At 42.6% G+C, this 26,994-nt stretch overlaps 4 protein-coding genes across 5 annotated transcripts in view; 2 read left to right on the top strand and 2 right to left on the bottom strand.

Annotated features, from left to right (window-relative positions):
* The first annotated feature begins 5,606 nt into the window (after positions 1 to 5,606).
* LOC308292684 (E3 ubiquitin-protein ligase RING2-A-like) lies at positions 5,607 to 11,077 on the top strand. 2 transcript variants are annotated; one of them, XM_080735088.1, is made up of 7 exons: positions 5,607 to 5,872; positions 6,360 to 6,463; positions 6,762 to 6,922; positions 7,362 to 7,601; positions 7,886 to 8,206; positions 9,038 to 9,278; positions 9,511 to 11,077. In XM_080735088.1, exons 2-7 carry the CDS (start codon positions 6,386 to 6,388, stop codon positions 9,685 to 9,687), a joined length of 1,218 nt encoding a protein of 405 aa, XP_080591214.1. In that variant the 5' UTR covers positions 5,607 to 5,872; positions 6,360 to 6,385; the 3' UTR covers positions 9,688 to 11,077. The 2 variants fall into 2 exon arrangements, with proteins under 2 accessions (XP_080591214.1, XP_080591215.1); XM_080735089.1 differs by having other exon boundaries at positions 7,362 to 7,577.
* Positions 11,078 to 12,165: 1,088 nt separating this feature from the next.
* On the bottom strand, positions 12,166 to 15,735 carry rps18 (ribosomal protein S18). The gene is made up of 6 exons (XM_080735068.1): positions 15,702 to 15,735; positions 15,083 to 15,181; positions 14,697 to 14,783; positions 14,050 to 14,151; positions 13,075 to 13,166; positions 12,166 to 12,292 (listed from the first exon to the last, which is right to left on the bottom strand). The coding sequence occupies exons 1-6, from the start codon at positions 15,702 to 15,704 to the stop codon at positions 12,217 to 12,219; spliced, it is 459 nt and encodes a 152-aa protein (XP_080591194.1). The 5' UTR covers positions 15,705 to 15,735; the 3' UTR covers positions 12,166 to 12,216.
* A 300-nt stretch (positions 15,736 to 16,035) lies between these two features.
* On the top strand, positions 16,036 to 24,558 carry vps52 (VPS52 subunit of GARP complex). Its single transcript, XM_080734486.1, has 20 exons — positions 16,036 to 16,131; positions 16,692 to 16,773; positions 16,999 to 17,051; positions 17,253 to 17,328; positions 17,643 to 17,710; positions 18,038 to 18,213; positions 18,312 to 18,462; positions 18,716 to 18,816; positions 19,027 to 19,159; positions 19,588 to 19,643; positions 19,819 to 19,954; positions 20,079 to 20,234; positions 21,037 to 21,155; positions 21,391 to 21,514; positions 21,991 to 22,086; positions 22,368 to 22,475; positions 22,640 to 22,705; positions 22,939 to 23,050; positions 24,184 to 24,302; positions 24,394 to 24,558. Exons 1-20 carry the CDS (start codon positions 16,039 to 16,041, stop codon positions 24,538 to 24,540), a joined length of 2,172 nt encoding a protein of 723 aa, XP_080590612.1. The 5' UTR covers positions 16,036 to 16,038; the 3' UTR covers positions 24,541 to 24,558.
* A 1,062-nt stretch (positions 24,559 to 25,620) lies between these two features.
* igldcp (Ig-like domain-containing protein) overlaps positions 25,621 to 26,994 on the bottom strand; it is a 4,039-nt gene continuing 2,665 nt past the window's right edge. The window contains exons 4-7 of the mRNA XM_080734487.1: positions 26,745 to 26,835; positions 26,384 to 26,562; positions 25,967 to 26,014; positions 25,621 to 25,759 (exon numbers count right to left, since the gene is read on the bottom strand). Coding sequence (XP_080590613.1) covers positions 25,677 to 25,759; positions 25,967 to 26,014; positions 26,384 to 26,562; positions 26,745 to 26,835 — 401 coding nt within the window. The 3' untranslated portion in view covers positions 25,621 to 25,676. The remainder of the gene's footprint in view (positions 25,760 to 25,966; positions 26,015 to 26,383; positions 26,563 to 26,744; positions 26,836 to 26,994) is intronic.

Raw genomic sequence — 26,994 nt, forward strand, 5'->3', positions numbered from 1 at the left:
TGCCACAGCTGGTTCAACAACTTCCACAGCTGGTGCAACAACTACCACAGCTGGTGCAACAACTACCACAGCTGGTTCAACAACTACCACAGCTGGTGCAACAACTACCACAGCTGGTGCAATAACTACAACAGCTGGTGCAACAACTGCCACAGCTGGTGCAATAACTACAACAGCTGGTGCAACAACTACCACTGCTGGTGCAATAACTACAACAGCTGGTGCAACAACTACCACAGCTGGTGCAACAACTACCACAGCTGGTGCAACAACTACCACAGCTGGTGTAACAACTACCACAGCAGGCCCAAATACCAACCCAGCTGGTGCAACAACTACCATAGCTGGTGCAACAACTACCATAGCTGGTGCAACTACCACAGCTGCCCCAACAGCTGCCCCAACAACTTCCACAGCTGGTGCAACAACTACCACAGCTGGTGCAACAACTACCTCAGCTGCCCCAACAACTGCCACAGCTGGTTCAACAACTTCCACAGCTGGTGCAACAACTACCTCCACTGCCCCAACAACTACCACAGCTGGTGCAACAACTACCACAGCTGGTGCAACAACTACCACAGCAGGACCAAATACCAACCCAGATGGTGCAACAACTACCATAGCTGGTGCAACTACCACAGCTGCCCCAACAGCTGCCCCAACAACTGCCACAGCTGGTTCAACAACTTCCACAGCTGGTGCAACAACTACCACAGCTGGTGCAACAACTACCACAGCTGGTTCAACAACTACCACAGCTGGTGCAACAACTACCACAGCTGCCCCAACAACTGCCACAGCTGGTTCAACAACTTCCACAGCTGGTTCAACAACTACCACAGCTGGTGCAACAACTACCACAGCTGCCCCAACAGCTGCCCCAACAACTGCCACAGCTGGTGCAACAACTACCACAGCTGGTGCAACAACTACCACAGCTGGTGCAACAACTACCACAGCAGGCCCAAATACCAACCCAGCTGGTGCAACAACTACCATAGCTGGTGCAACAACTACCATAGCTGGTGCAACTACCACAGCTGCCCCAACAGCTGCCCCAACAACTTCCACAGCTGGTGCAACAACTACCACAGCTGGTGCAACAACTACCTCAGCTGCCCCAACAACTGCCACAGCTGGTTCAACAACTTCCACAGCTGGTGCAACAACTACCTCCACTGCCCCAACAACTACCACAGCTGGTGCAACAACTACCACAGCTGGTGCAACAACTACCACAGCAGGCCCAAATACCAACCCAGATGGTGCAACAACTACCATAGCTGGTGCAACTACCACAGCTGCCCCAACAGCTGCCCCAACAACTGCCACAGCTGGTTCAACAACTTCCACAGCTGGTGCAACAACTACCACAGCTGGTGCAACAACTACCACAGCTGGTTCAACAACTACCACAGCTGGTGCAACAACTACCACAGCTGGTTCAACAGCTACCACAGCTGCCCCAACAACTGCCACAGCTGGTTCAACAACTTCCACAGCTGGTTCAACAACTACCACAGCTGGTGCAACAACTACCACAGCTGGTTCAACAACTACCACAGCTGGTGCAACAACTACCACAGCTGGTTCAACAACTACCACAGCTGGTTCAACAGCTACCACAGCTGCCCCAACAACTGCCACAGCTGGTTCAACAACTTCCACAGCTGGTTCAACAACTACCACAGCTGGTGCAACAACTACCACAGCTGGTGCAACAACTACCACAGCTGGTGCAACAACTACCACAGCTGGTTCAACAACTACCACAGCTGGTGCAACAACTACCACAGCTGGTGCAACAACTACCACAGCTGGTGCAATAACTATCACAGCTAGTGGTACAACTGCCACAGCTGGAGAAACAACTACTACTGCTAGCGGTTCAACAACTACACCGGCTGGTTCAACAGCAAACACAGCAACCACAACAGACTCCCCAAATACTACCACAGCTGGTAACACAACAATCACAACTGCACCAGCAACTAACACAACTGCAACAACAGCTACTACTGGTGTAACTGCAGGTACCACAGCCAGTGTATCCTCATCATCAATTAAAAACAAAATGAGTTCAATTTCAGTTCTAATGGTATTGATGGTAAATGTGCTTCACTTGACCTGCTGAAATTAATCCTATGTATTCTGTATATATAAAGTGACTTCTATTTATTGAATACTATTTATTTTAGACATTACGTGATATGAACTGATACAACTTTAATGTTGTAAAATTATGTATGCATCCTTCTGTGTGTGTGTGTGTGTGTGTGTGTGTGTGTGTGTGTGTGTGTGTGTGTGTGTGTGTGTGTGTGCATACATGCGCACATGCACGAGTGAGTGGGCGGGCAAGTGAAAGAGAGAAATGAGGGGGTTAACATGAAAATGCACTTAAGTTATGAGGTTATATTTATATTTCTGAATTTAACATCAATAAAGAAATGTTTTGATTTAATACTTTGGGGAATACAATATGTTGAAAAAAGGTGTTTGATTATCACATGGTCACCTAATCACATGGTCACCTTGCCACCTCCGGTCAGAAGGGAAGTCGAATTTAAATTTTGTTTTAAAATAAATTCCGCTTTGATGGCACACCAAAGCCTATTTATTTGAGAACTAGAAACTGTCTGTAGGCTCATTGTTGCAAACTAACACCGTTGTACATGGGGAATAAAAAACAGTAGAAAACTGTTAGAAAAATAATACCCTGACTGTGTGTGTGTGTGCGTGCGGCGTGCGTGCTGTGCGTTGCACTGTGTGCTAAAATAACTAGTAACTATACAGCTCCTTGTTACACCGTTGTGCGGGGAATAAGCACCCGAAACCGTAATAAAAATAACCCAAAACAGGATAAAAAAACTTGAACTCCTCCAAGCTCAGCTCCCCTTGGGATTTGAGAGTTCCAGCGCCCCTAGTTGATCTCAACAAAATGTACTGATGAACTAAATCATTTTCATTTTCTTCAAAGAAAAGTAGTCAAAATAGCTGATCTACAAGCTCACAAGGCGTATAGCTTGCAGAGTAGCTATTTTCACATGACACTGTCATATGACCAAGTATACAATAGGGTTAGGCAAATGAACATGACTGTTATTGTGACAGTCTTTTTGCCAGGTCAGTTACAACATTATCCTTGGACCAGATGCTAAAATAGCCATTAAAACCGGAACACAAGAATGCAAGCAATTAAAAGTCAATAAAATCAAAAAATACAAAATGAGACTAAGAGAGTAAGTCAAATGGTTTGCACAAGGCAAAGTAAGGCACACATAAAAAGCAGGCAGTTAATACCATACATAGACATAAGCATTAGCAGACAAGACACAGTTAGATACTGTAAGTAATGACTGGTATACATCCCCCTGTAGGCCTATTGCGTATTTATGCTTGTTGCAAAATTAATTCTCGCAGGGACAAACAAAGCATCTATCTATCCTCAGTCAATTTGACAATGGGACCGTTCAACCATCAAGATTACGGTAGGGTTATGGTAAACAAACAGGCCAGGCAAATGAGGACAGGCAAAGCAAGAATGCGTGAATAGAGGCTAGGCATGATGACTAATCTGGCCACATTTGAGCCAAGATGAAGGATTATATACAAAGGAACAGTATGCACACTATACAGTAGAATGTCTATTGCCAAAAAGTGAATTGGCAAAAGGAGCTTTTCCTCCTTGAGACAATAATGTCCCCCCAGAACATTTATCTTCTTAACCCATGTCATTGGGAGGGAGTTTTCTGCATCATGTACTGTAAGTGCTATTAAGTTTAGTAGGCTAAAATTAAACAATATTTTTCCAATTATGGTATTTTTGAGTTTGATATGAAGGACCCTAATAACCTTTTTGTATATAGTCTGTATAGGTTTAGGTTACCAGGTATGTACAGTATGTTATATCATGCTATGGACCATAGCTAGCAGTAGATGTGAGAGCTTCATGGCAACTTCCTCCTCCTGTGTCTCCTATTGCCACCATGCAATGAGGAAGCCAAATGTATGAATGAATGGACCATTGATAAGTGTGTTGCCATCCATTATTGTTATTATTAAGCCTGGTTTATTTTAAGTATGACCAAATGAATTGTCCTGAATGTATCAGCCTCTCAGAGATCAAAGGTGGCTGGTGAAATGACTCTGTGCCTCTTGATTAACATGAGATGCAAGCTCAAGGAAAGGCCATGCTTGACTCTAGAGGGCCAGAAGGACCCTTCCCAAAGCATGCATAAATACTGGTTCATCTGTCTGGATGGGTTTTAATTTGGGCTAGCCTGATACACCATCCCGGTCACGTGATGAGAATGTGAATTAACAGGATGGTTTACCAGACTAACTTTGGGCAGAAGTAATTGCACTCATCCATCTCAGGAAAAGGGGTAGTTTGAGAACAGTGTTACAGACACCAATCAATTATATCCAGGGTTCCTACACATTTTCCATTTCCTTTTCAAAAGTCTATACTTTTCCAGACAGTAATTTCCAGAATTCTCTGTCAATAATTATTCAGACCACATTTGTCATGAGCTTATATGCTTGAGTAAATAAATAGTTTTAAAATCCAACTCTACTGTACAGTATGTTACATACGCAGGGACGGATTAACCCCTGCGAGGGCCCCTGGCCGATATTCATTTCTGTGTGCAGGGTCCCAAGAAATCTAAAATTCTCAATAATCTCATAATTATTCATCTCTTTTTTCTTTTCTTTTTTTCAACTTGAACGTAAAAACATGAAAGGGAAAAAGTCCAAGTGTTTTGTAGTGCTTTCTTCAGTGACTAACGAGATTTTATGATTACACTTTCTGTCTGTATGTCTATACATGTATGTCTGTGTTGGCAACCAATCACATAGCATTGACTTGACAGGTCATGAAAATGTAAAAAAATAAAATAAACACGTACATAATGTCATTGGCTGTAGTGTAATTCACATATATATTGGGCATGGTGTGAGGTAGGCTACTGGGCAATTATTTAGTCATAATAACCAGTTGATGCACCTGTCCCGCCCATAGGGTCCCGCCTAGCAACAGCCGTTACCATGGCACCACCCTGTGGCTGTAGATGTAATTGTGGATATAGACTATAATAATGTGGATGTTTTTGGAGAAGTTAATTTGGGGTCAAACATGATTGATTTATCATATCAGCCTACCTTGTAAGTTGTAATGCATAACAATTCATATCAATTGAAACTAATAACCAAACGGGCGATAGGAACTGTGTAGGGCAGGCTATGTTCAATTCTATTTTCAGATCTTTTGATGCATTTATAAAGTCTGGTTGTTGCTTTGTTCTGACCTTTAGACCTACTTGATAATGGAAAAGGAGATCTGTTGAGGGTGTAGAGATGATATTGATATTTTTAAATTAAATTATTATTATTTGAGCTGTAGGCCCACGTCTACCTGAAATTGCAGCTGGCTCGTCTCATATGGGTACACTACACAGAGTACACACACACACACACACACACACACACACACACACACACACACACACACACACACACACAAATAATATACTCAAACAAAGCGCTAGTAGCCGCTGTCGCGTACTATTTGTGAGCCGACGATCGAGGGAGTTGTTCCGGCGAGAAGATGGCTACAGTTTGCAAATGTTGCGTTCTTGATTTGTCATGTTGAATTCCCTGACTTCGCTCAGTTGGCTGCTGCTGGGGGCAATGCAAGCAGCGTTACGCCGCGTCAGGTCTGATTGTGTCAGTCCGTGCACGTAGCTGTTGCAGAGATCCGTTTCCTCGGGATTTGGTGTCATTCGGTCTCAAAACAGTTCGTCGTCGGATTCTCCGCAGAGCTGTCCTGTCCGGGGGCCACTGACTGACTGTCCCGTCACATTTCAAGGTGGGTTGCTGGATGGATGTGTCCCTTTTCTCCGGACCCGTAGCTGTTCAGCATGGTCCGGTGCATCTTGTCGTCGGTCCGTCGCTGTTCGGTTATTTGTCAGTGCAGCCAGCGGCCCCGCGGTGAGGAAGACGAGTGGGATCTGTCAAGTTAACCAACTTCGTAGTTTCAAAACAAAGTCTCGCCTCTCCGTTCTGTTGATCTCTCGAGTCTCTCTTTCTTCCTTTTTGTGTGACACACAGACAGCTCCTTCCAGTGTCAACAATGACCGGTCTAGTTCTATTTTCATTCGCTCTCCCCGTCTCCCGCTACCATGGCTGTTAATTAATAGCCTAGATATTAGACGACGTACCATTCTCCCATTTTGTCTCTCTCACTCACACACACTTTTGCTCGCTCTCCACTCGATTTAGCCATGTTTTTGTTTTGCTGTGGATATTATTACATGATGATGAATAGCCACTTTGTGTTCCCTCTCTCCATCCAGTAAGGGTATCGTGGGGGGAAGTAACCATGGCGATGCCTGTCAACATCCAGAGCCCAAATAAGAGCTGGGAGCTCAGCCTGTATGAGCTACATAGGAGTCCACAGGTAACCACCATGTGTGATGATCTCATATGAGATACATAAAGGTTTCCTGTGCAAATAAGCCGAAAAGCTTACTAGGATCTCCTTTTAGTTGACCTTGTAGCGGTGAACTGCACTGTCATGAAACTACCTTTTCCTATGCAAACTTCTAATAAAGTCTTCAATCAATCAATCAATGTGCACTTGAACCGGGGAACATTAGCCAAAAATAGCTCTTCTACAATCTCACAGCGCGTTGTGTGTGTGTGTGTGTGTGTGTGTGTGTGTGTGTGTGTGTGTGTGCGCGTGTGCGTGCGTTCAGGAGGCCATCATGGATGGGACAGAAGTAGCAGTGTCTCCCAGGGCCCTGCACAGTGAGTTGATGTGTCCCATCTGTCTGGACATGCTGAAAAACACCATGACGACCAAGGAGTGTCTGCACCGTTTCTGCTCTGACTGTATCGTCACAGCACTGAGATCAGGGTTTGTAGACGCACGCACGCACACACTCAAAGTCAAATCCTCCCCAGTGTTCATTTTAAAGGGTAAATTGTAGATCTATTTAGCGCCTTTTATCCAAAAGCGCTTTACAATATGCATGACATTCACCCATTCAAACACCAACGGCGGAGGAAACCATACAAGACACCAACCTGCTCATTGGGAGTAAGAGAAATTGGGGGTAAAGTGTTTGCTCAAGGACACTTCAATACAAACACGTGGCGCCAGGGATCAAACCGGGAACCTTCCGTTTCCCAAGTGGCCGCTCTCCCTCCTGAGCCGCTGCTGCCCAGAGACTAAAAAAATGGGTCCGTTTTTCAGTTGCACACACACAGTCCCTGCACTGCAATCACGCACCCACACGTGTGACAGCCTGCGTTCACACTCACTTCCCCTCCCTAATTTGCCACCTCTCCTCCAGGAACAAGGAGTGTCCAACGTGCAGGAAGAAGCTGGTATCGAGACGCTCGCTGCGGCGAGACTCCAACTTCGACGCGCTCATCTCCAAGATCTACCCGAGCCGCGACGAGTACGAGGCCCACCAGGACCGTGTGCTGGAGCGCCTCAACCAGCTGCACAACAAGGAGGCACTCAGCACCAGCATCGAGGAGGGCCTGCGCAGACAGGCACGGCACAGGTCTGAGAGACAGAGGAAGAAGGGGTGGGGATTTTTACATTTTATTTTTAGGAGCAGTCCACCTCCCCGTTAGTATCTTTAGACAGACTGTGTAGGAGAGGAATGACAGAGAAGGCTCTGGTGCTAAACTAAAAGCATGTAGTGTTCTTTTCCCAACTGCCACCTGGGATCTCTCCACTAGGCAGCCACTCTTAAACCACATTAACCCTAGCTTCCCTATTCTGGTGCGAGACACAGCATATAAAAATGTCCCCTCATCCCCCCCACCTGATCTGTACGTATTCTACCCTCTTATGTTTTCACCCCAGGGTCCAGCGTGCTCGGAGGACCGCTCAGGAAAATGACAACGCCACCCTCAGTGGGGGGGAGGACAACGGCGACGCCCGCTCCCATCTGTCCCACGACTCGGCGCCTTCGCACACGCCTCGTCACTCGCGGAGCCACACCCCCTCGGATGTGGGCCCGGGTCCGAGCCGCAAGCGCAGGCGCGTCTCAGACGAGGGCTCCGAGGCTGGCAGTCCCGCCCCGCCGCCGCGCCGTCTGAAAGAGGGGCCCTCCTCGGAGATAGAGATGGTGTTCAGGCCACACCCCCAGCTGGTCGACAGCGGGCGAGAATACAGTCAGACCAGGTAGCGCTGTGAGGAGTGGGTTCTGTCTGTCCTTAACTCTCTCTTTCATGAATTAGTCTTTATCCCTCACCCCACCCCCACCTCCATCCATACTGTCTTTCCTGCTCTGCGTCTGCCTCTTTCTTTCTCCTTTGTTCCCAGCCGCTCTCTTTACCCCTCCCCCCATTTCTCTCCCTCCCTCCATCCTTCATCCTCTCGCTCTCTCTCCCATAGGCAGGAATTATCCCTGACATGGCATGATCTGACTGGGCACAGAAACGCATTGTAAATATTACATTATCCCTCTGGATGTCTCTGACTGAATACATGTGAAACACCCTAACTGACCATCTTAGCATAGCAGAAGACAGGTTACATTGTACAGTCAGTGTGTGGGAAAAGAGAAACATTTCTGTGGCTATAGTGAATGTATCCCCCCTCACAAAGCTAGTTTTGATACGTTTGATTGAATTCAGAGCAATCCTGACCACTTGAGCCATAGTGTCCTGATTCTGGGGGGCGTACGTTCGGCCAAAATAGACAATCTACATTCTCACAACGCAATGAGGGAACATCCTATCTCTGCTATTATACTCTTGTCAACTAGGTAGATGGGGTCTAAGTGGCTAACTGGTGTCTTGAATGCTACATTTTCTCTGTTATCATGGATTTGTGTGTGTGTGTGTGTGTGTGTGTGTGTGTGTGTGTGTGTGTGTGTGTGTGTGTGTGTGTGTGTGTGTGTGTGTGTGTGTGTGTGTGTGTGTGTGTGTGTGTGTGTGTGTGTGTGTGTGTGTGTGTGTGTGTGTGTGTGTGTGTGTGTGTGTGTGTGTGTGTGTGAACATGTGTTCTCAGATATGTAAAGACCACAGCTAACGCCACCGTGGACCACCTGTCCAAATATCTGGCCCTCCGTATTGCTCTAGAGGAGAGACAGACAGATGGAGAGACAGATGCAGGGGTGGAGAGAGGTACAGAGGGACGAGAAGATGGAGGGGAGGAGAGAGGAGGAGATGGAGGAGCAGAGGGGTCCAGTCTGAGGAATGTCAGTGAGAAACAGTACACAATTTACATCATGACAACAGGACAGTTCTCTGTGAGTACGACACAATATGAATAGAATAATACAATTGATGCATGTATCTTTCCAACATGAAACACTGTATACTGTAGGCCAAAGTGCTTTTCATGAGTGATATGAAAATTGCTGTTGCTGTTCAAATGGGCCATTACTCCACGGAGTAATGGCTGTGAATAGTACAATACAGTACAATGCCCTGAATGCAGTGTGCTGAATATTGAGTTCTCCCTTTGCCTCTCGCTTCCAGACGTTGAATGGTTCTCTGACACTGGAGCTGGTCAATGAGAAATACTGGAAGGTTAGGAAACCACTGGAGCTGTACTACGCTCCCACCAAGGATCCGCAAACACCACCCCAACCACCAGCACCACAACAACCATCACAGCAGCCGCCACAGAAGTCCCCTGAACCAAAAGAGGGATAAGACGGACCAAAAGAGAGAGAGTGGGACACACTGCGATCGTGGGTGGAGCGGTGTCGGGGGTGGGTTCAGAAGTATTATCTTCTCCCCCAAACACACTCTGCTTTCCTCTGAACGATAAACAAATGTGTATTCTGTGTTCCTGTATTATCATTAAGCTGAACAGTTTTTTTTGGGGTGTCCTTGGGAACAAACTAAAATTGGACTGGCATAAGTTTAATAAAGGCAGGGAACTGTTCAGTGACAGGCAAGGCTGGAAATTACTGCCAGCCAAGTATTATTGAACCCCACCACCAGCCACGTTGACAGGTACAATAATTAACCAGCTATCATTAGGCTATCTTTATGTATATATTGGTTTAATTGTTTTACTACTACAATCAACCACTTGACCAGGTAACCATTTGGAGTGGACTAGTTGACTGGTAAGTTAGTTTACTATGGCAACCATTTTGGCAGGTAACCAAACATTTTTACAAATTAATTCTGGCAAAACTGAAAAAGTGGTTGGTACATTTTTACCATTCTACAGTGGCTGGTGAGTAAAGAAATTGTTATTTTCCTGCCTTGTAACTGAAGAATGCAGTAATAATAGTCCATTGTTTTCTCATGACATGAACTATTTGAGTGCTTTTTTGTGTTACATATTACATTACTGTATATAGGCTTACTGATTTATAGAAATATATACAAACACCACCACTCTGTTACTATAGCCACCTGCTGCAGTTTTCACCCATCACAGATTGCTTTACTGAAATCTAACTTTGCACAAGGCTCTAAACTTGTTAATGATTATTTTTATAACATTGGATATCTAATGGTTTGTGTGAATACCTCAGGACAGACTTCACATTCTGCAGGTTAAGACTGAAAATGTCGCCCTTGTTTGTCAACCAGTCATGTTGCAGACTCCAGAGGGTTCTCTAAAAATAATTGTTAAAACATGGATGATGCAATAATACATTGCCCTATATGAGGTTCCCAATTGATTTTGCACAGAACTATCAAGACCCACTGGTTGAGAAACTCTTGTTACCATATGCAATTTTCAGCAATTTCATATGAAACAAATCAATGACTGAAACAAATTTATTTTAATATATAATTTCTACCTAGGGATGTGTACCTCCTAAAGCACTTTGCTGTTGAAGACGTCTACTTGGTTTGTTGAGGGAATTTTCCATAAAGTATAGTAATTCAAGGCTGTGTGAAATGGAGAATTGTTAAAAAGTTAACTTTTAGGCTTCTGTCACTTCAGCCAGTTATATTTTCTGTACTTCTGCTGTTTCTATTTCACTTAAATTTCAACACTTTACTAATGGCACACAGCTGTAAAGGATTTTAAATTTCCTTAGAGAGGTAAAGGCTATAATAGACTAGTTTTTGGTTTCCACTCTTCCAAAATAAACCTTCCCTTGCAACCAATCTCAAAACATTGTGACAGGTCTCATTTTCACATCTGACTTCTGCCCTTTCAGGTCTTATCTGATACGTTATACAGTCTTATATTGGGATTTCTTTTAACTTTATCAGCATCTGCAAAGATGGTGAATGCTCAGAATGACCATGGTCAGGAACTCATTTAAAGGGAAATTACATTCTGGGTGTTTGTAGAAACTTGCATAACTGCCGACTTAAAATTAAATCACAGCCAGCTGTCGATCAGTAGATACTAACCTACAGCATCTTCCATTACTAAAAAAATGAGTAAAACTGGTCAGTTATCTACTGTCCAATCAATAGGTGAACACAAATCAAATTGTTTAATAGTTTGGTTCATAGGCAATTAAATGTTAAGATTGTTATTCAAATACCATTAAGACTTTAAAGGGATACTTGACTTTTATGGCTTATATGAACACCCTGAACAGTTTTAAGTTGCTTGACTCAATACAGTATTTAGATATTTAATGTAAATGTTATCAGGCCCTCTTCCTCCAGGGCCGCTCCCCTTACACACCCATTGTAACTCAAACTCCATTTAACTATGATAGATTCATTAAAAACACCCATTCTTTTTTCTGGGGACTCAGTTCTCAACGGGCCTGAAAATTAAGGCTACTAGTTGGCATACATTTTAGGCACTGGTCGGGTCTAACAGTAATAGTAATAAAAAAATATATATATTCTTTTCATTGAGCCCGAGGCCCTACCCGGCCCCACTAATTAGCATACATTTTAGGCCCTACCCTACCCTAAATGTCGGTCAGGTTCGGGCAGAATTTGAGAACTCTACTCATAATGCCCTCCTAATACGTGAGCAGGCTGTGTTTTTTCAATAACTTCATTTATTTTTAAATTATTCTTTTTTTTTTTAAGTGAAATGTCCCTTTAAGGAAATTTCTACTCCCGCTGCCACCAGTTCTGTCACTTTGACAAATCAGTTATGCATCTGGGAATTTTTAAATGTTGCATGGCAAAAGAATTTTCCTTTTAAACATTATTCAGATATGGAATGAAAACAAGCAGACATGCATGTTGTTGTGGACTGCGGTGATTTATTGACACAAAAGGGAGCAAGGAGAGGTTTTACTTCTTCTTGGACACACCGACTGTGCGTCCACGACGGCCGGTTGTCTTGGTATGCTGACCACGCACACGCAGACTAGAAGAGATTGGAGAGAAGGTGGAAAAGAGAAAAGTCGTGTTAATGAAAATAAACATTAGTTGACCATTAAAACCATTTTATCCAATCATGGATAAATTGGTTGTTTTGCGATCAGGCAACATCTTAACAGCTTACAATGTTGCAGGTTAGCCATTACAATAAAGTGGCAAGTTATATTAAACAAAATCAAGACAATATTACAGGCCTTTGGTCTCAGAGCATTCATTTCTCTTTGGCCTTTATTTATACAGGTAGAATCCTTTTGAGATACAAGATAACGAGGGAGCCCTGACCCAGCGTAGGACCAGTGCAAAATGTTATAACATACTAAACTAAAATACATGTGTTCCTGCCCGTGTATTCATGAAGTCAATTTAAATCTAGAATTGTTCCGAGAACAGCTTTGACAAAAATGTTATTCAAGAAATATTTGACATGAACATGTGTTCTTTAAAACCAGTCATTAGCTGCGCTCCTACCCCACCTTTAAAATCAGACCAATGTCGCCCTTACAATTATTTATTTTTTAATCTTTTGCACACCATATTCCACAGTTAAACCTTAAGTGTGCAACTGTATTCCGCCTCAACGGCACTCCATGGGAAGCACGTGGACACAAACAAAAAAAGCCAGGCAAAGAATAGGAAATATGCATGTAAACAATGAAATATATGTAAGCTATAGGCATGCAAGGAGGGAAAGTCAGATGTTTTCAGGATCATACTGTAGTAATATGGTACCAGTGGACAGGCTAGAATAGAAGCCATAAGAGTTCTTACCCCCAGAAGTGCCTGAGGCCACGGTGAGCCCTGATCTTCTTCAGCCTCTCCAGATCTTCTCTCAGCTTGTTGTCCAGACCGTTGGCAAGGACCTAAAACCAGAAGACAGTTGTGAGTTGACATACAATTCTCTATTCAACAGTATTCCACCATGCAAAACAAAACCCCTTGGATCCCCCATATAGCTTTTTACCATTGCAGCCATACAGAAACTCAAGCCTTTCTAATGCTACAAGGCAATCCCAACAGTGAATGAACGCAGAACTATCATCCTTTTGGGTGGAAATAGTGAATGCAGACTATTACTGAGCACTGAAAAGTTCTGGTTTCCCAAACAAAGATTAAGAGAATTACACGAACTGCGACAAATGTGCATCTTAGCAACACCGAAAGTGGGGGACTGCCCCATAGGTCGAACTCCCGTTGGGTCGAACGGCGTCGGCAGGTTAGATAATCACCCACGAGCGTCGGCAGGTTAGATAATCACCCGTGTCACGGTTACTGAGGTTAGGTTTAGGGTTAGGCATAGTTTTACCGAGTAGGGTTTGGGTTAGAGTTTGTTGGTCGATCCAAAGGGTGTTCGACCTAATGACATGTTACCCCGAAAGCGCAAACTCTCATTGGTCGTGTGAATCATGTCATGAGTAAATAATCCAATGAGCTGAGCACATTCTCACAGACACCAGGTTCAGACTAGCAAGGATCACAGGCACTTCAGACTGCAGCACCAGTTAACTCACACAGCTGTCAGCAACGAGGAGATGGGAAGACAGCAGAATTACCCCAGTCTCTCAAATAAATCGCCCGTTATTCATATTTATTCCCCAACCTTAAAATACAGAACAAAGTGCGATTCCACAAAATTATGTAGTTGTGATCAGGCATTTCGTACCTGCGTACCGAGACCTAGAATTGTGTAGTTTGTACGCAACATGCGTACAGGTTGGCAGGTTTGGACTACAAAGAATACTGTACCTGGCTGTATTTGCCATCCTTAACGTCCTTCTGCCTGTTGAGGAACCAGTCTGGGATTTTGTACTGGCGAGGATTCTGCATGATAGTTACCACCCTCTCAACCTAAGGATGATAAAGGCACACAAAGGAAAATCCTATTACTGTCATGCATTAACCAGTAACCACTTAAACCCTATACCTAGTTGGGCTCTATACTTTGTCGACTCCTTTACCCCCATCAACCACAAAAATAGCTGATCAACAAGCTCATCATGTTGTGGGCTCGCAGATCATCCATTTGCATCAGAATAGGATTCTAGGGTTCATGTGTATACATTAAACCAGGAAAGCATTAGAGTCATTTTAGATTTTTGCTTTGAGGATTCGGTCACTTAGTGGTGTGCTGCGAGCTTGTACATCTGCTATTTTTGAAAAAGTGTGAGAACTACAGATTTGGAAGGCATTTGTAGAATCGGCCTCAAGTCTCAATGGGGGGTTAATAGCCCAATACAAGGTCAAACCAAAATAACTACCGTATTATCCAAGAACTCAGTACAGAGCGCTAGATGTGTTAAAGCAAATGAGGGGTAACATGGTGCTGAAGAATAACTCAATGAAACGATTGTCTATGTCAACATTACTCAGCCCTAGCACAGGTCCATGCTCACCTCCTCCTCTGTCAACTCTCCAGCCCTCTTGGTGAGGTCGATGTCGGCCTTTCTCAGGACAACATGGGCGTAACGTCTGCCAACACCCTGAGGAGATGAGACACAAAGTTGGGTTACATTAAGTATAGTAGTATAGTAGAACAAGCACTGCCTGCTGCTTCTGTCAGACATGCACACTTCAGCATCTCTTACTACACAGGTGCATATCATACACACAAGCGAATACTAATACAGACATGACACGATGTCCAGCAATACACCTTCTGCAGGGTGTTCTGTCAAACCACAAACCGTCCCACAAACCTTAAAGGTTTCAGAGCAATGAGCAACAACTGCCCTATGAAGACACATCAATCTATTTTATTCTTAGAGAAGAATGAGCTCACCTTGATGGCAGTGATGGCGAAGGCAATCTTCCTTCTACCATCGATGTTCGTGTTCAGGACACGAAGAATGTGCTGGAACTTCTCAGGTATGACCAGAGACTGGAAGTTGAGGGGGAAAAATAGCGTATAATTAGGCTTAAATCTATGCTTTAATTAACTTTAAGTCAGCAATGTAAAGCTCCAGTGGAGCTGCTCCACAACAAGACGCAAACACAGTTGAGTTAGCACCGGCGGCTAGTAAACTAGCTTTCAGTAGTTAACATAAGTGGATAGCATAACATTAACGCTGACACAAATGCTTCACGTCAAGAATATGAAAACAGACGCATAAATAGTCAAGTTTGGGACAAAAAGAAACACGCGTTCATTGATCAAAAGCTCAGAATCAGAAATGTTTGCTGTTATCATCCCAGTGCACGTCGGCCGCGGGCTAGTGCCCACTTTTACGTAAATCGTTTTATACAATTGTGAGCTAGATATGACACAAATATGGTCTCCGGGTCATCCATACACCTCAGTTAGACAGGATTATGGCAATAAGTATGAGAAAAGAGTACATATAAGACAGGATGAAAGCGGATTTGTGAAGCATTTTGGATAGACTGGATTCTGTACACACCATCTTGGAAGCAGGTTCCGTGCGAAGAGGAAGTCGTGAGATTCTCGCGATGATTTTGGGTCCTGCTCGAGACTTCAGAACGGAAGTGCGTCCGTCACACTTAACTCGTCCCCTTATATATTACATTTTCAAAAGTTAAAACAAATATTTACATGGATTAACACAAAATATATATTTGTTCTTTTCAAAAATGTATAACATTATTTAACGTATATATTACAAACGTGTGTGTATTTCCTGTCCTGTTATTTCAAAACGGAACATTTATTCTATCCACCGCCTGGCGCAGGGGAACGATGGGCAGGAATGGATTTGTAGTTTTAGTTGACGTTCAGCGATGGCGGAGGGAGCTGTCATCGGAGTTGTGTCCTCGGATGTAAACACAGCTGTGAACCCGACTGATAACGCCATGGCATATTTGCAAGACGAGGTAACGTTTTCTAAAAAACTAAAAAATATATATTCATGGAATTCAACCGTTTGTGCTGCTTCTAATAAGCACTCACTCACAGTAAGTGCACACCCGGGCATCATCGATGATGCAGTCTACAATGAACTGTAGTACCAGTGATAGCTAGTGCTAGAAAGTGAACTAAATAATTCTGTAACTGCTTCAGCGTAGGGTTCCAAGTAAGTGTTTTCAAATCGTGTGTATGCAATTCTAGCATTCCTGAGGTGGCGTTATAGTGGCTACAGTATCAAAGAATTGGGTAACTATTTCCTGGTCGTTTTGACTGCAACGCCCGAAGACCTGAAATATTTTTAATTTCAGCCAGATTGCTAGTGTGACATTTGGATTTGAAGGAATATCTATCTATTTATGTTGTCTTTGTCTGTCACTGACACTTTATTGAAAGAATGAATATTATACCTAACCCATGTCAGTCCATTAAGATCTATTCTAAATAAACACCATATTGATAGTTTTGTTACAGATTATAACAGAAATGCTATCTCTTTTCCAAATTATTGGTGTGTTTGTGTTTACAGAAGGTTGAAGGAGAGATCCCTAATCTAAACCTGGGTGATCTGGACATCACTACCGATGAGTTCATCTTGGATGAAGTAGACAGTAAGGCAAAATCTATTCTGCATATTTTAAACAGACAGAATAAAATAGAACAGGAACAGAAATATGAAGTGATCACTATCTAAACAAAGGGTCACACCTGGACAGTAACACACAAGATGTATGTTTTAGCATTTTAATCTCCACAATTTATCTCTGGAGAAGTAACAATATATTTTGCTCATCATGATGGGTGCCATGCATTGTGCTTTGTTTCCTCTAATCCAGTTCATATTCAGGCCAACCTTGAAGATGAGCTGGTTAAGGAGGCACTCAAAACAGTAAGAATGTCATGATGTGAATGTTTATATGACGATGATTTTATTTTATTTTATTAAGCTATATGTCTGACTTTGATCCAAGATTACATAAATAAAGGCTATTACAGGTATTTATCTGCTATTACCGTTTATTAAATTTATTATTAATATGATCTTACTGACAGAGCCATTGACTGCATCATTTTTCTGATGATCTTGCAGGGTGTCGACTTGAGACAGTACTCCAAACAAGTGGAGACAGAACTCCAGAGGATTGAACAAGCCTCCATCAAAGATTGTATCCATAAACCTTCAGTAGATTAGTTACACTGATACTTAGATTTACTAGACACATTCCTACATAAACCTCTTTTTGGGCGTGACACAAAAAAGCTACGAGTCAGTGGCAGTAGATGGTGTTGTGGTTTGTTAAAATGTTGCCCTTGAAATATATTTGTTTTGGAGCTATAACTCAGCGTGTAGATATGTTACCTATCCTTGTTAAAGCTTTTTGCCCTAGAATAGGGACCCTAGGCCTAGGGTTTAAGTGGTTAACTAGTAATTTGCTCACTAGAATGTTACATGTTGTGATCCCTAACCACCCTGTGTCAGATATCAAGGAGAGTCAAAATATTGCCTTACTGCACAATCAGATCACTGCTTGTGATTCCATACTGGAGGTAAGAGAGGTTATTTTTATTCATTAGAAAGAAAGTAAGGTGCTGATTTTGTGTGTAAAACTAGCCACTTTGACCTATTAGGCAATTACTTTAATTGAGTCAGACTTCTTTTTTTGGAACTATATCCGTCTTTGGCATTCTTTCTGTCTCCACATTGTCTCCTTTTGCTTCTTTCAAGATCTTAACCTTCATTGATGGGTACAAACAAAACAGGGGTCTTTAGAGTGTTCACAAAGCTGGCAGCGGTACTTGCAAATGGTAATTTTGAACTAAACTCGCTGAGGTGGTTTTATCTTGTCTGCTACTCTTCCCTCCTCCAATCCCCAGCGTATGGAAGGGATGCTAAGTGGATTTCAGAGTGACCTGTCATCCATCAGCAGTGAGATCCAGACACTGCAGCAACAATCCGTCAGTATGAACGTCAGGCTTAAGAACAGACAGTCTGTTCGCAGTCACCTCAGCCAGCTGGTCGATGAGCTGGTGGTCCCCGGAAACATGATCTCGTAAGTGAAGCATGTGGATGGTTGAGTAATATGGTATTGGTTTGGGCATGGGCATGGGCATGTGTTTTATCTGTTTCCTCCCCGCCTCTATTCTCCAGGGTCATCCTGGACAGTCCTGTGACAGATCAGGAGTTTTTGGAGCAGCTCCATGAGCTCAACAACAAGATCAACTTTGCCAAGGAGCTCAGCTTCAGGGAGACACTGGCCTGTTCCGACATACAGGACATAGTGGACAGGCTCAAAATCAAGGTAAGAAGGTTGATCAACGTAGGGAGTTGACTAGATAAAGGGTAGGAAAACAAACGTATCCACCACCAGGCTCCCATTTGATTCCTGGCAGTATGAATCAATCAACAACCCAGTCAGTTTTCCTGGTATATGAATACTTAGTTTGCCAATAAAACTTGTCCAAAATTGTACAAAGATCACCAATTAAAATAATTGAATATTTATCAACTTATTAATATGCATAATTGCAAAAATATTTGGTTCATCATTCCAGGCAGTGTCTAAGATCCGAGAGTTCATCCTTCAGAAGACTTACTCATTCAGAAAACCCATGACCAATTACCAGATCCCACAAAACACACTGCTCAAGTACAGGTAAGTGGAAGTAGTGTGCATCTGTTTAAACCTCATAAAGTGCATTTGTCAATTGACATTGATGGATGTCGATGGATGTTTCATTTGACACTGGATATGTTACTAAAGAGACATCTGCATATGTGTAGTAGTAACATGCCACACAACATAAATATATGCTTCACATCTATCCACATCTACAGTACTGTCCTTTATCCCTTCAATCTCTAGATTCTTCTACCAGTTCCTCTTGGCCAATGAGAGGACAGTTGCCAAGGAGATCAGAGATGAATATGTTGACACCATGAGTAAGATCTACTATAGCTACTTCAAGTCATATAGTGGCCGGCTGCTCAAAGTACAGGTCAGTGGATGGATACAAGCTGGAAACAGAAAGTTGTTTTTATCTACATAGTACATTTTAGACTGCACCTCAAATGGCAGTGGTCTACCCTGTACAAGGCAGCCATTGCCGAATTGTATGAGAATTAGGTTAGAATTAGAATTGGGTCACTGGGGCAGCACAGTATTAGGTTTTCACTGGGGCAGCACAGTAAGCACAGTATCACCTTTTTCAATCGTTGCGATTTGAATAACACACTGTAAAGATATCAGAACGGCCGGTATTTATGAAGCTCTATGATAAATGGCAGAGTGTGTGTGTGTGTGTGTGTGTGTGTGTGTGTGTGTGTGTGTGTGTGTGTGTGTGTGTGTGTGTGTGTGTGTGTGTGTGTGTGTGTGTGTGTGTGTGTGTGTGTGTGTGTGTGTGTGTGTGTGTGTGTGGACGGACAGTATGAGGAGGTAGCAGACAAAGATGACCTGATGGGAGTGGAGGACACAGCCAAGAAAGATATCCTTTGGAGTGAAAGAGAGAGAGAGAGCGTGTGTGAGCATGCATGCACCATTCTACATTCTTCACACATTCACCAAACTGTGTATCTAAAATTAATCTATAAAGGTTTGAGCTTGAAACTTGAAATTGGCTGAAGTTGTCAGAGTTGTTAGGTTCCTTCATAGCTGTGCAGGTTTTTTCTCTAAGCCGTCTCTGAAGAGCAGGAACACCATCTTCACCCTTGGCCAGAGGGGGACAGTACTGAGCCCCGCTGAACTGGAGGGACCCATCCTCATACCTCACACTGCCCAGAGAGGAGACAGTAGGGTGAGAGCACACACAGCACAGTGCATCGTGATGTTAGCTTGAAAATCACTTATTTTTGTCAAGCACCATCATCGTGCAACAAAGAATTCGGCATAATGTAATACACAACCGTGTGCTCCTGCAGTACCCTTATGAGACACTTTTTCGGAGCCAGCACTACGCTCTGCTGGACAACGGCTGCAGAGAGTACCTCTTCCTGTCTGACTTCTTCATGGTAGCTGGAAACTCCGCCCTCGACCTCTTCAACAGCATCATGGGAAAGACACTCAGCATGTTCCTGGTATGAACCCCTTTTACGCCACCGGGCCGGTGGAAGCAGTTTGTTCTATTGTTTGATTTTATCTGCTTTTTCCCCCCATTACGACTTTGAAGGTGCATGAAAACATATGACACAACATTCAGTTGGGATCTCTCTTTGACATGCCTTATCAATTAGCAGGGTAGCCTAAATGAAAAACCTATGTGACACCTGCATCTCATGTGATGCACTGCAAACATTGACTGACATCAGAGGGTCTTAACATAAGGTGTAGTGACAGTATTTGTTTTTTTCCACATGGAACTGAAACGTTGGTGCACAAGGACTGACAACCAATCATCAAGGACGATGATAATACATGGGCATTCCCAGATATGGGCTTAATTTGAGGGATCTCCATAAAAGGGACAAGGACATTTTCAAGTGTGACTCGCATCGCGGTTGGTTTAAGTTGTACAAAATGTGGCCATATTTTCCCAAATATGGAGATGACTGACGTCTGACATCAGAAATGTCTGACGTCATAGACCACATGAGACCGACACAATATGTGCAGAGGCATGATGCACGCACGGTCGCACGCACATGATCTGCAGGTTTTCATACTAAATGCGACCTACAGTCGCAATAACATATGAAGAACAAAAAAACTATTTCGAATTCAGTCAGAAGTTCTCAGAACCATTGTTCGTAACAGTAAAGCTTTTGCACACCTGAGTGTATAGCAGAATGTAGGAGGAGACCCTGGTTCCCTGCACAGTCTCCTTCCCTTGAGATTAAAACTCTTCTTTTGTACCTTCTCTCCTCCACCTGCTCCCTGTAGAAGAGTATGTCCACCTACGTGTCTGACTGCTATGACAGCATTGCTGTCTTCCTGTGCATCCACATCATCCTGAGGTTCAAAGCCATCACCGCCAAGAGGAACATCCCTGCTCTGGACAAGTCAGTGACAACACATACAAAAACTCTTATCAACCATACATACATCTGTACCAGGTAGTGGGAGGGAGCTGTCACTAGCATTTAGAAATTATGTTGTGTTAAGATTTATCCCTTTTGTTTCTCTGTGTGTGTGTGTGTGTGTGTGTGTGTGTGTGTGTGTGTGTGTGTGTGTGTGTGTGTGTGTGTGTGTGTGTGTGTGTGTGTGCGTGCGCGTGCGTGTGCGCGTGCGCCCCAGGTACTGGGAGGCAGTGCTGGAGCTGCTGTGGCCGAGATTCGAGCTCATTCTGGAGTTGAACATCCAGAGCATCAGAAACACAGATCCTCAGAAACTAGGAGTACTGGACACACGACCGCACTATGTATGTTGCGCGCACACACACACACACACACACACACACACACACACACACACACACACACACACACACACACACACACACACAACCATGACAAACATGCACATGCAGAAAGTACCAGACAATAGGCTTCACACACACTACTAATACACATAGATATAGTCTAACCACTACTACAGCACTACTGTGGACTTTTTTATGTAATTTGCAGTGACACACACAAGCACAATATCACATAAAACAAACACAGTAGATATTGTACACTGTGTACCTTATTCCCTTCTTAAATTGTACAGTCTACAGCTACATAATTATTTCACTTGATGGCGGTGTCCCGATTAGAGCTGCAACTGTCTGAGATTGTATATCCGCTATTTTCACCAAGTTTGGCAATGACTTGCCAAAAATAGCGATAGATTATTAATCGATTATTTTATTAAATGGTCGATTATTGATTAACTGTTGCACCCCTATTCCAGATCACACGTCGTTATGCAGAGTTCTCTTCAGCTATAGTCAGCATCAACCAGACCTTCCCCAACGAGAGGACACACACGTTGCTGGGACAGCTGCAGGTACAGAGTGGGGAAATCACAAGGAATACACAGCATCTTACAGGGTTCTAACAGTCATGAAAATCTGGTGTAATTGCCAAGGTTTGGGGAAAAGTCATGCAAATCTGGCTCAAATTGCATACGCTCTGCTTCAGTTCACTGCAGTATAAATTAAGTATAAATTTGACATTACTTTTGGCTTATAATGTCAGTGAACCAATAACTAATACTTATTATGTTGCTGCTACTGTCATAGGTTCTGTCCGCTAACATGTCTATGATGTACAATGTACATTTTTTAGATTGAGGTGGAGAACTTTGTCCTGAAGATGGCAGCAGAGTTTCCCTCCAGGAGAGACCAGCTCATCTTCCTTATGAACAATTATGACATGTTGCTCAGTGTGCTCATGGTGAGAGACAGGGGACAAAATATACATGGTGCTCAGTGGTCACATACACATCAGCTTCCCGAATGTCTTATTTTTATTTATTCCAATGAATTAACTAAAATGTATCATTATCTATTATCTGTCTGTATTGAGTCTTTCTCTTTTATGTTTGTTCATTTGTCCAGGAGAGGGCAGCAGATGACAGCAAAGAGGTAGAGGGATTCCAGCAGCTGCTCCTGGCCCGAACACAGGTGAAGTCTTGGGACTTCTAAGTTCATTAATCATTCACTACCAACAAAATGTTTGATAGTGATCAAACCTGCAACCAAAAGTCCTTATCTTTTTTTCTCTCATTACCATTACTATAAGACCTTCTTTCTTAATTAAATACATACATAAATAATTCAAAGAAAGAAAAATAAAGCCTTATTAATTAAAGCTTTTAGTTTCTTTTTTTTCCTTCTCTCTCTCTTCTCCTCTCCAGGAGTTCATTGAAGAGATCCTGTCTCCTCCTTTTGGAGGGATGATTGCCTTTGTAAAGGAGGCTGAGGCTCTGATGGAGAAAGGACAGCTGGACAGGCTGAAGAATGATGAGGGTGAGTGTGTTCAGATAGGCCTAGTCTTATTAACCGGAAATATACTTGTTTGCGGGCCTTAAAAGACAGATCTACAAGCTCACACACTGTGACTTGTGAGCTTGTAGATCTGCTATTCTCAGAGCAGGACACCGTGGGCAACAAAGTACTGCATATTACGCCTTTTAGAAGAGTCCTGTCCTACAAAGGCAAAGCGCTTTGACTGGCTTAGTTGCAAAACGATTGAAATTAGTTAGAGACATACTGTAGGCTACAAAATACTCTGGATAGATTCCCATGATGTGTGTTCTACTTCTAACAGAGCTTGCTAGCTGCCAGACAGCTTGCTCATACTGTAAGTACAGTACTGTAGATAGTTTTGAAGCAGTGATGGGCATGGTTTTGGTTTAAATTCAATCTAAACACTTGCCCTGACACAAGTATAAGCCAATATAAAGTATGTGTTTTCAGAAGTATAAAGTAGTTGTCAGTGTATCATCCTGTATATGCATCCAACTAATTCAGAGGCATTCAGGGCCTCCTTCAAGACCGCCTTGAAGGAATTTCATAACATCTGACACAAACATCTACTTGGATTCAATGATTTCATTGTGGTGGTCAAAGATCAAGGTCATTGTACCCTCACAAATTAATTACCTTTAATACAAATGCCATAACAGTTTTTATTAGATATCATTTGTGTCAGAAACCACTTGTACATAGAAACTTATATTACATTATTATTATTATTATATTATTATTTTGACTATGCCTATTTAGTATTTAAGTGTTGGTGTGGAGAAAGAGCTGGTGTTTGAGATGGTGACAAGAAGCACACATAAGGTCAAATGGACAGAGATGTGAAATGAAAGCGAGAGTGAACAAAGCTTTAATGGACAGAGCTTACTATGAAACAAAACTTACCATCAGTGCATCAGAATGAAACCATCTCAGTTGTTCTTCCCTTATTGTCGTAATGCTGCACTCCACACCTTCAGATTCTGTGGCAAGCATAATGGATTGTCTCTTAATTATTCTCTCTCTCTATTCTTTTTACTGTACTTCTTGCTGTCTCCCTTTCTTGTCCTCTTTATCTTTCTGTCTCTATCTCTCTTGTAATCTTTGCCTCCCTCCCTCTTTCTCCCTCTCTCCAGCTCGCATCACCCAGTTGGTTCGTGGTTTCTCCAGCACGTGGAAACAGTCTGTTGAGGCCATGAGTCAGGATGTCATGAGGTCGTTCACCAACTTCAAAAATGGCACCAGCATCATACAGGTAACAAGCTGTGTCATCTACTGTATGTGTTTGTGGGGGTTTTGTGTTTAATTTTAATATGAACTGAGACTCCCAACTCTTACTCCCCCAGGGTGCCTTGACCCAGCTGATCCAGTACTACCATGGCTTCCATAAGGTCCTCAACCAGCCCACTTTCCGCAGCCTTGCCGTCCGCTCCGAGCTCATCAATCTACACCACCTCATGGTGGAGGTCAAGAAACACAAGCCCAACTTCTAAACATAAACTGTTCCACCACAGTAATAATGCAAGATCATCCTGCAACAGAACTTTCACAGATTCAGCGTCTGGATCATACAGCCATCAGTGCCCTGTTCCTGTCCTGATAGTAAAGCTGTATGCAAATGTCCTCTTCAAATAATGTGGTCTCACAGTTTAGACCTCCAAATATGTAGAAGAGTTTCATGTTTTCAGAAGTGCATATATATAAATTGTTGCAACACAGTCAGTGTCCTGTGCTAATGTTAATTGAACACTACTGGCTTGAGGATTGCTTGCCCCAGTGCAATGTCATCTATCTATTCAATAAGTACTACAGTTTAAACAACCAACTCAAATTAACACTGGTGAAGTACAAATTACTGTAATGTAAAAAATACTCTTGGTAACACTGGGAAATTTGATGTGGCTCCTGACTATGTGGATTTTAGTTGATTGCTTTGTTTATAATTGCTCTGTATATGAAGACATTCCAGAATGAACCAACAGACAGAACAGAAAATGTTAACATGTGCATTTGACAAGTGACCACCATCCGCCCATTTGTATAATTATTTGCTGTTTTTAATTATGTACATTTCTGAAGTGATGAAAATAAACACTAATAAATATCTGTAACCTTCATTTATAATTATACTGTACAATTACCATCATGCATTTTAGAAGTACAAGTATTCACAAAGCTTTTGAAACACGTGTGTGTGTGTGTGTGTGTGTGTGTGTGTACAGTATGTATGCTGTATATACTGTGTACATTACATTACAACACATTGATCAAGTTAAACATGTCCTCTGAACAGATTAGAACTTGGCACTTTTGAAATGACCTCACTAAACACAATTTGGCACCACACAACTCAAACACGGAAGTCTTTGAATCTTAAAACAAATGACCTCTCTAACAAGTATATTTTGCTGATTATTTTTTGCCCACACAGCACAAGAAGAGTTCAAAACCTCACTTAATGAATTCAAAACTTGGGAGTACAGTTCTCAAATTCTGCCAGAATTCGACCCAACATCTTTGTGCCGGATGGGCCTAAAATGCCTGCCAATTAGTCAGGCCAGCCCAGTTATAGGGCCGAGCCTTAATTTTCAAGCCCGTTGAGAACTCTAGATTGGAAAGGCAGGAAAGATTACCAGAGATGTAGCATGAGGGGGCTGACACTGACTCCTAACACAAGAAGCAGCCAGGAGAATCTGCTTTTCGTTGCATCACCTGAACATGGTAGTACAAGACAGAGAGAGAGAGTCATATATAACTACCAGCGATGTAAAATGCTGTACATTTATCTATTGTAATATGAAGAATGCAAGTGGAGAGAGAGAGAAGTCCTGTTATCATTGTTCCTTTATGTAGGCTAGATATGGTGTAAGTATTAATGTCTGTTCTTACATTGTATATATCAGCTGACAGACTTCTTACCTATTGGATGAAGTGAATGTTGTTCCTCATGAACAGCAGTGGCTCTCTCTATGGAACAAGATGGTACATGATTTACATCAAAATCACTGAATGACACTTTAGGGCTAGAGAGATAGTGTAGCAAATTTAGACCCCTTTCTCTTGAACCCATTGATTACACAACACCCATCTGTTGGCTTCTTATTTTACTTTGAACAATTTAAAAGAAACAATTACATTATTTAGATAAGTAATGTATAGCTTGGGAAAAGGCAAGAAAAAAACACCAGAGAGGCATTCGTGATCTGAAGAAAATATAGATTGTAATACGGGTAAATGTTGCTAAAAGATTTAAAAAAGAAATCACTTTTATATATGAAAAAATAATAATAAATAATAATTGAAAGATGAAATGGAAATATCCTTATGTATTCCTACCGTCTAAAGTGAGCTGCACCGTGCTGAGACTCAGGCCGTCTTCATTCAGCACTTTGTACGTTCCCTCATCCTCCCACGTCAGTCTCCTCACGGTCAGCCATTCTCTGTCTGTGTCCTTCTGCAGACGCAAAGTGTTCCTGTCCCCCCTCTTCCACAGGTCTGACCAGGTACTGCTGTTCCTGTGGGGGTTGCAGTTTTTGTATTTTATTTATAATAATGTATGACCTAATTTCCAATACTACTTCTAATGACGATATAATAATATTAATAGGATTTATTATTGTATTTGTATAGCACCTTTTAAAACAATAGTGTACACAAGTGAGTGCGTGAGTGAGTGAGTGAGTTCAGTCTTTCTCACCTGCCTTGGAAGACCACTCTGTGCGAGTGTGGGGTGTGCAGGTCCAGTACCATGTCCTGACCTGGACAATGGGACTGTCTAGACTTGTGGTCTGGAAAGAATGAGGGACAGAGTGGAAGAAGGAAGAGGTAATCAGGTAGAAGCTCCCAACATGATCCTATAAAAGTCTAGAAGACTGTGGTTCTACAAGGCAGCTCCCGGTGGCCAACATTTCAGTAAACAAAAGCATGATTATGGTAATATGGAGGTA

This window comes from Nannobrachium achirus (assembly GCF_963921795.1).
Source record: "Nannobrachium achirus genome assembly, chromosome: 10".
NCBI lineage: Eukaryota > Metazoa > Chordata > Actinopteri > Myctophiformes > Myctophidae > Nannobrachium > Nannobrachium achirus.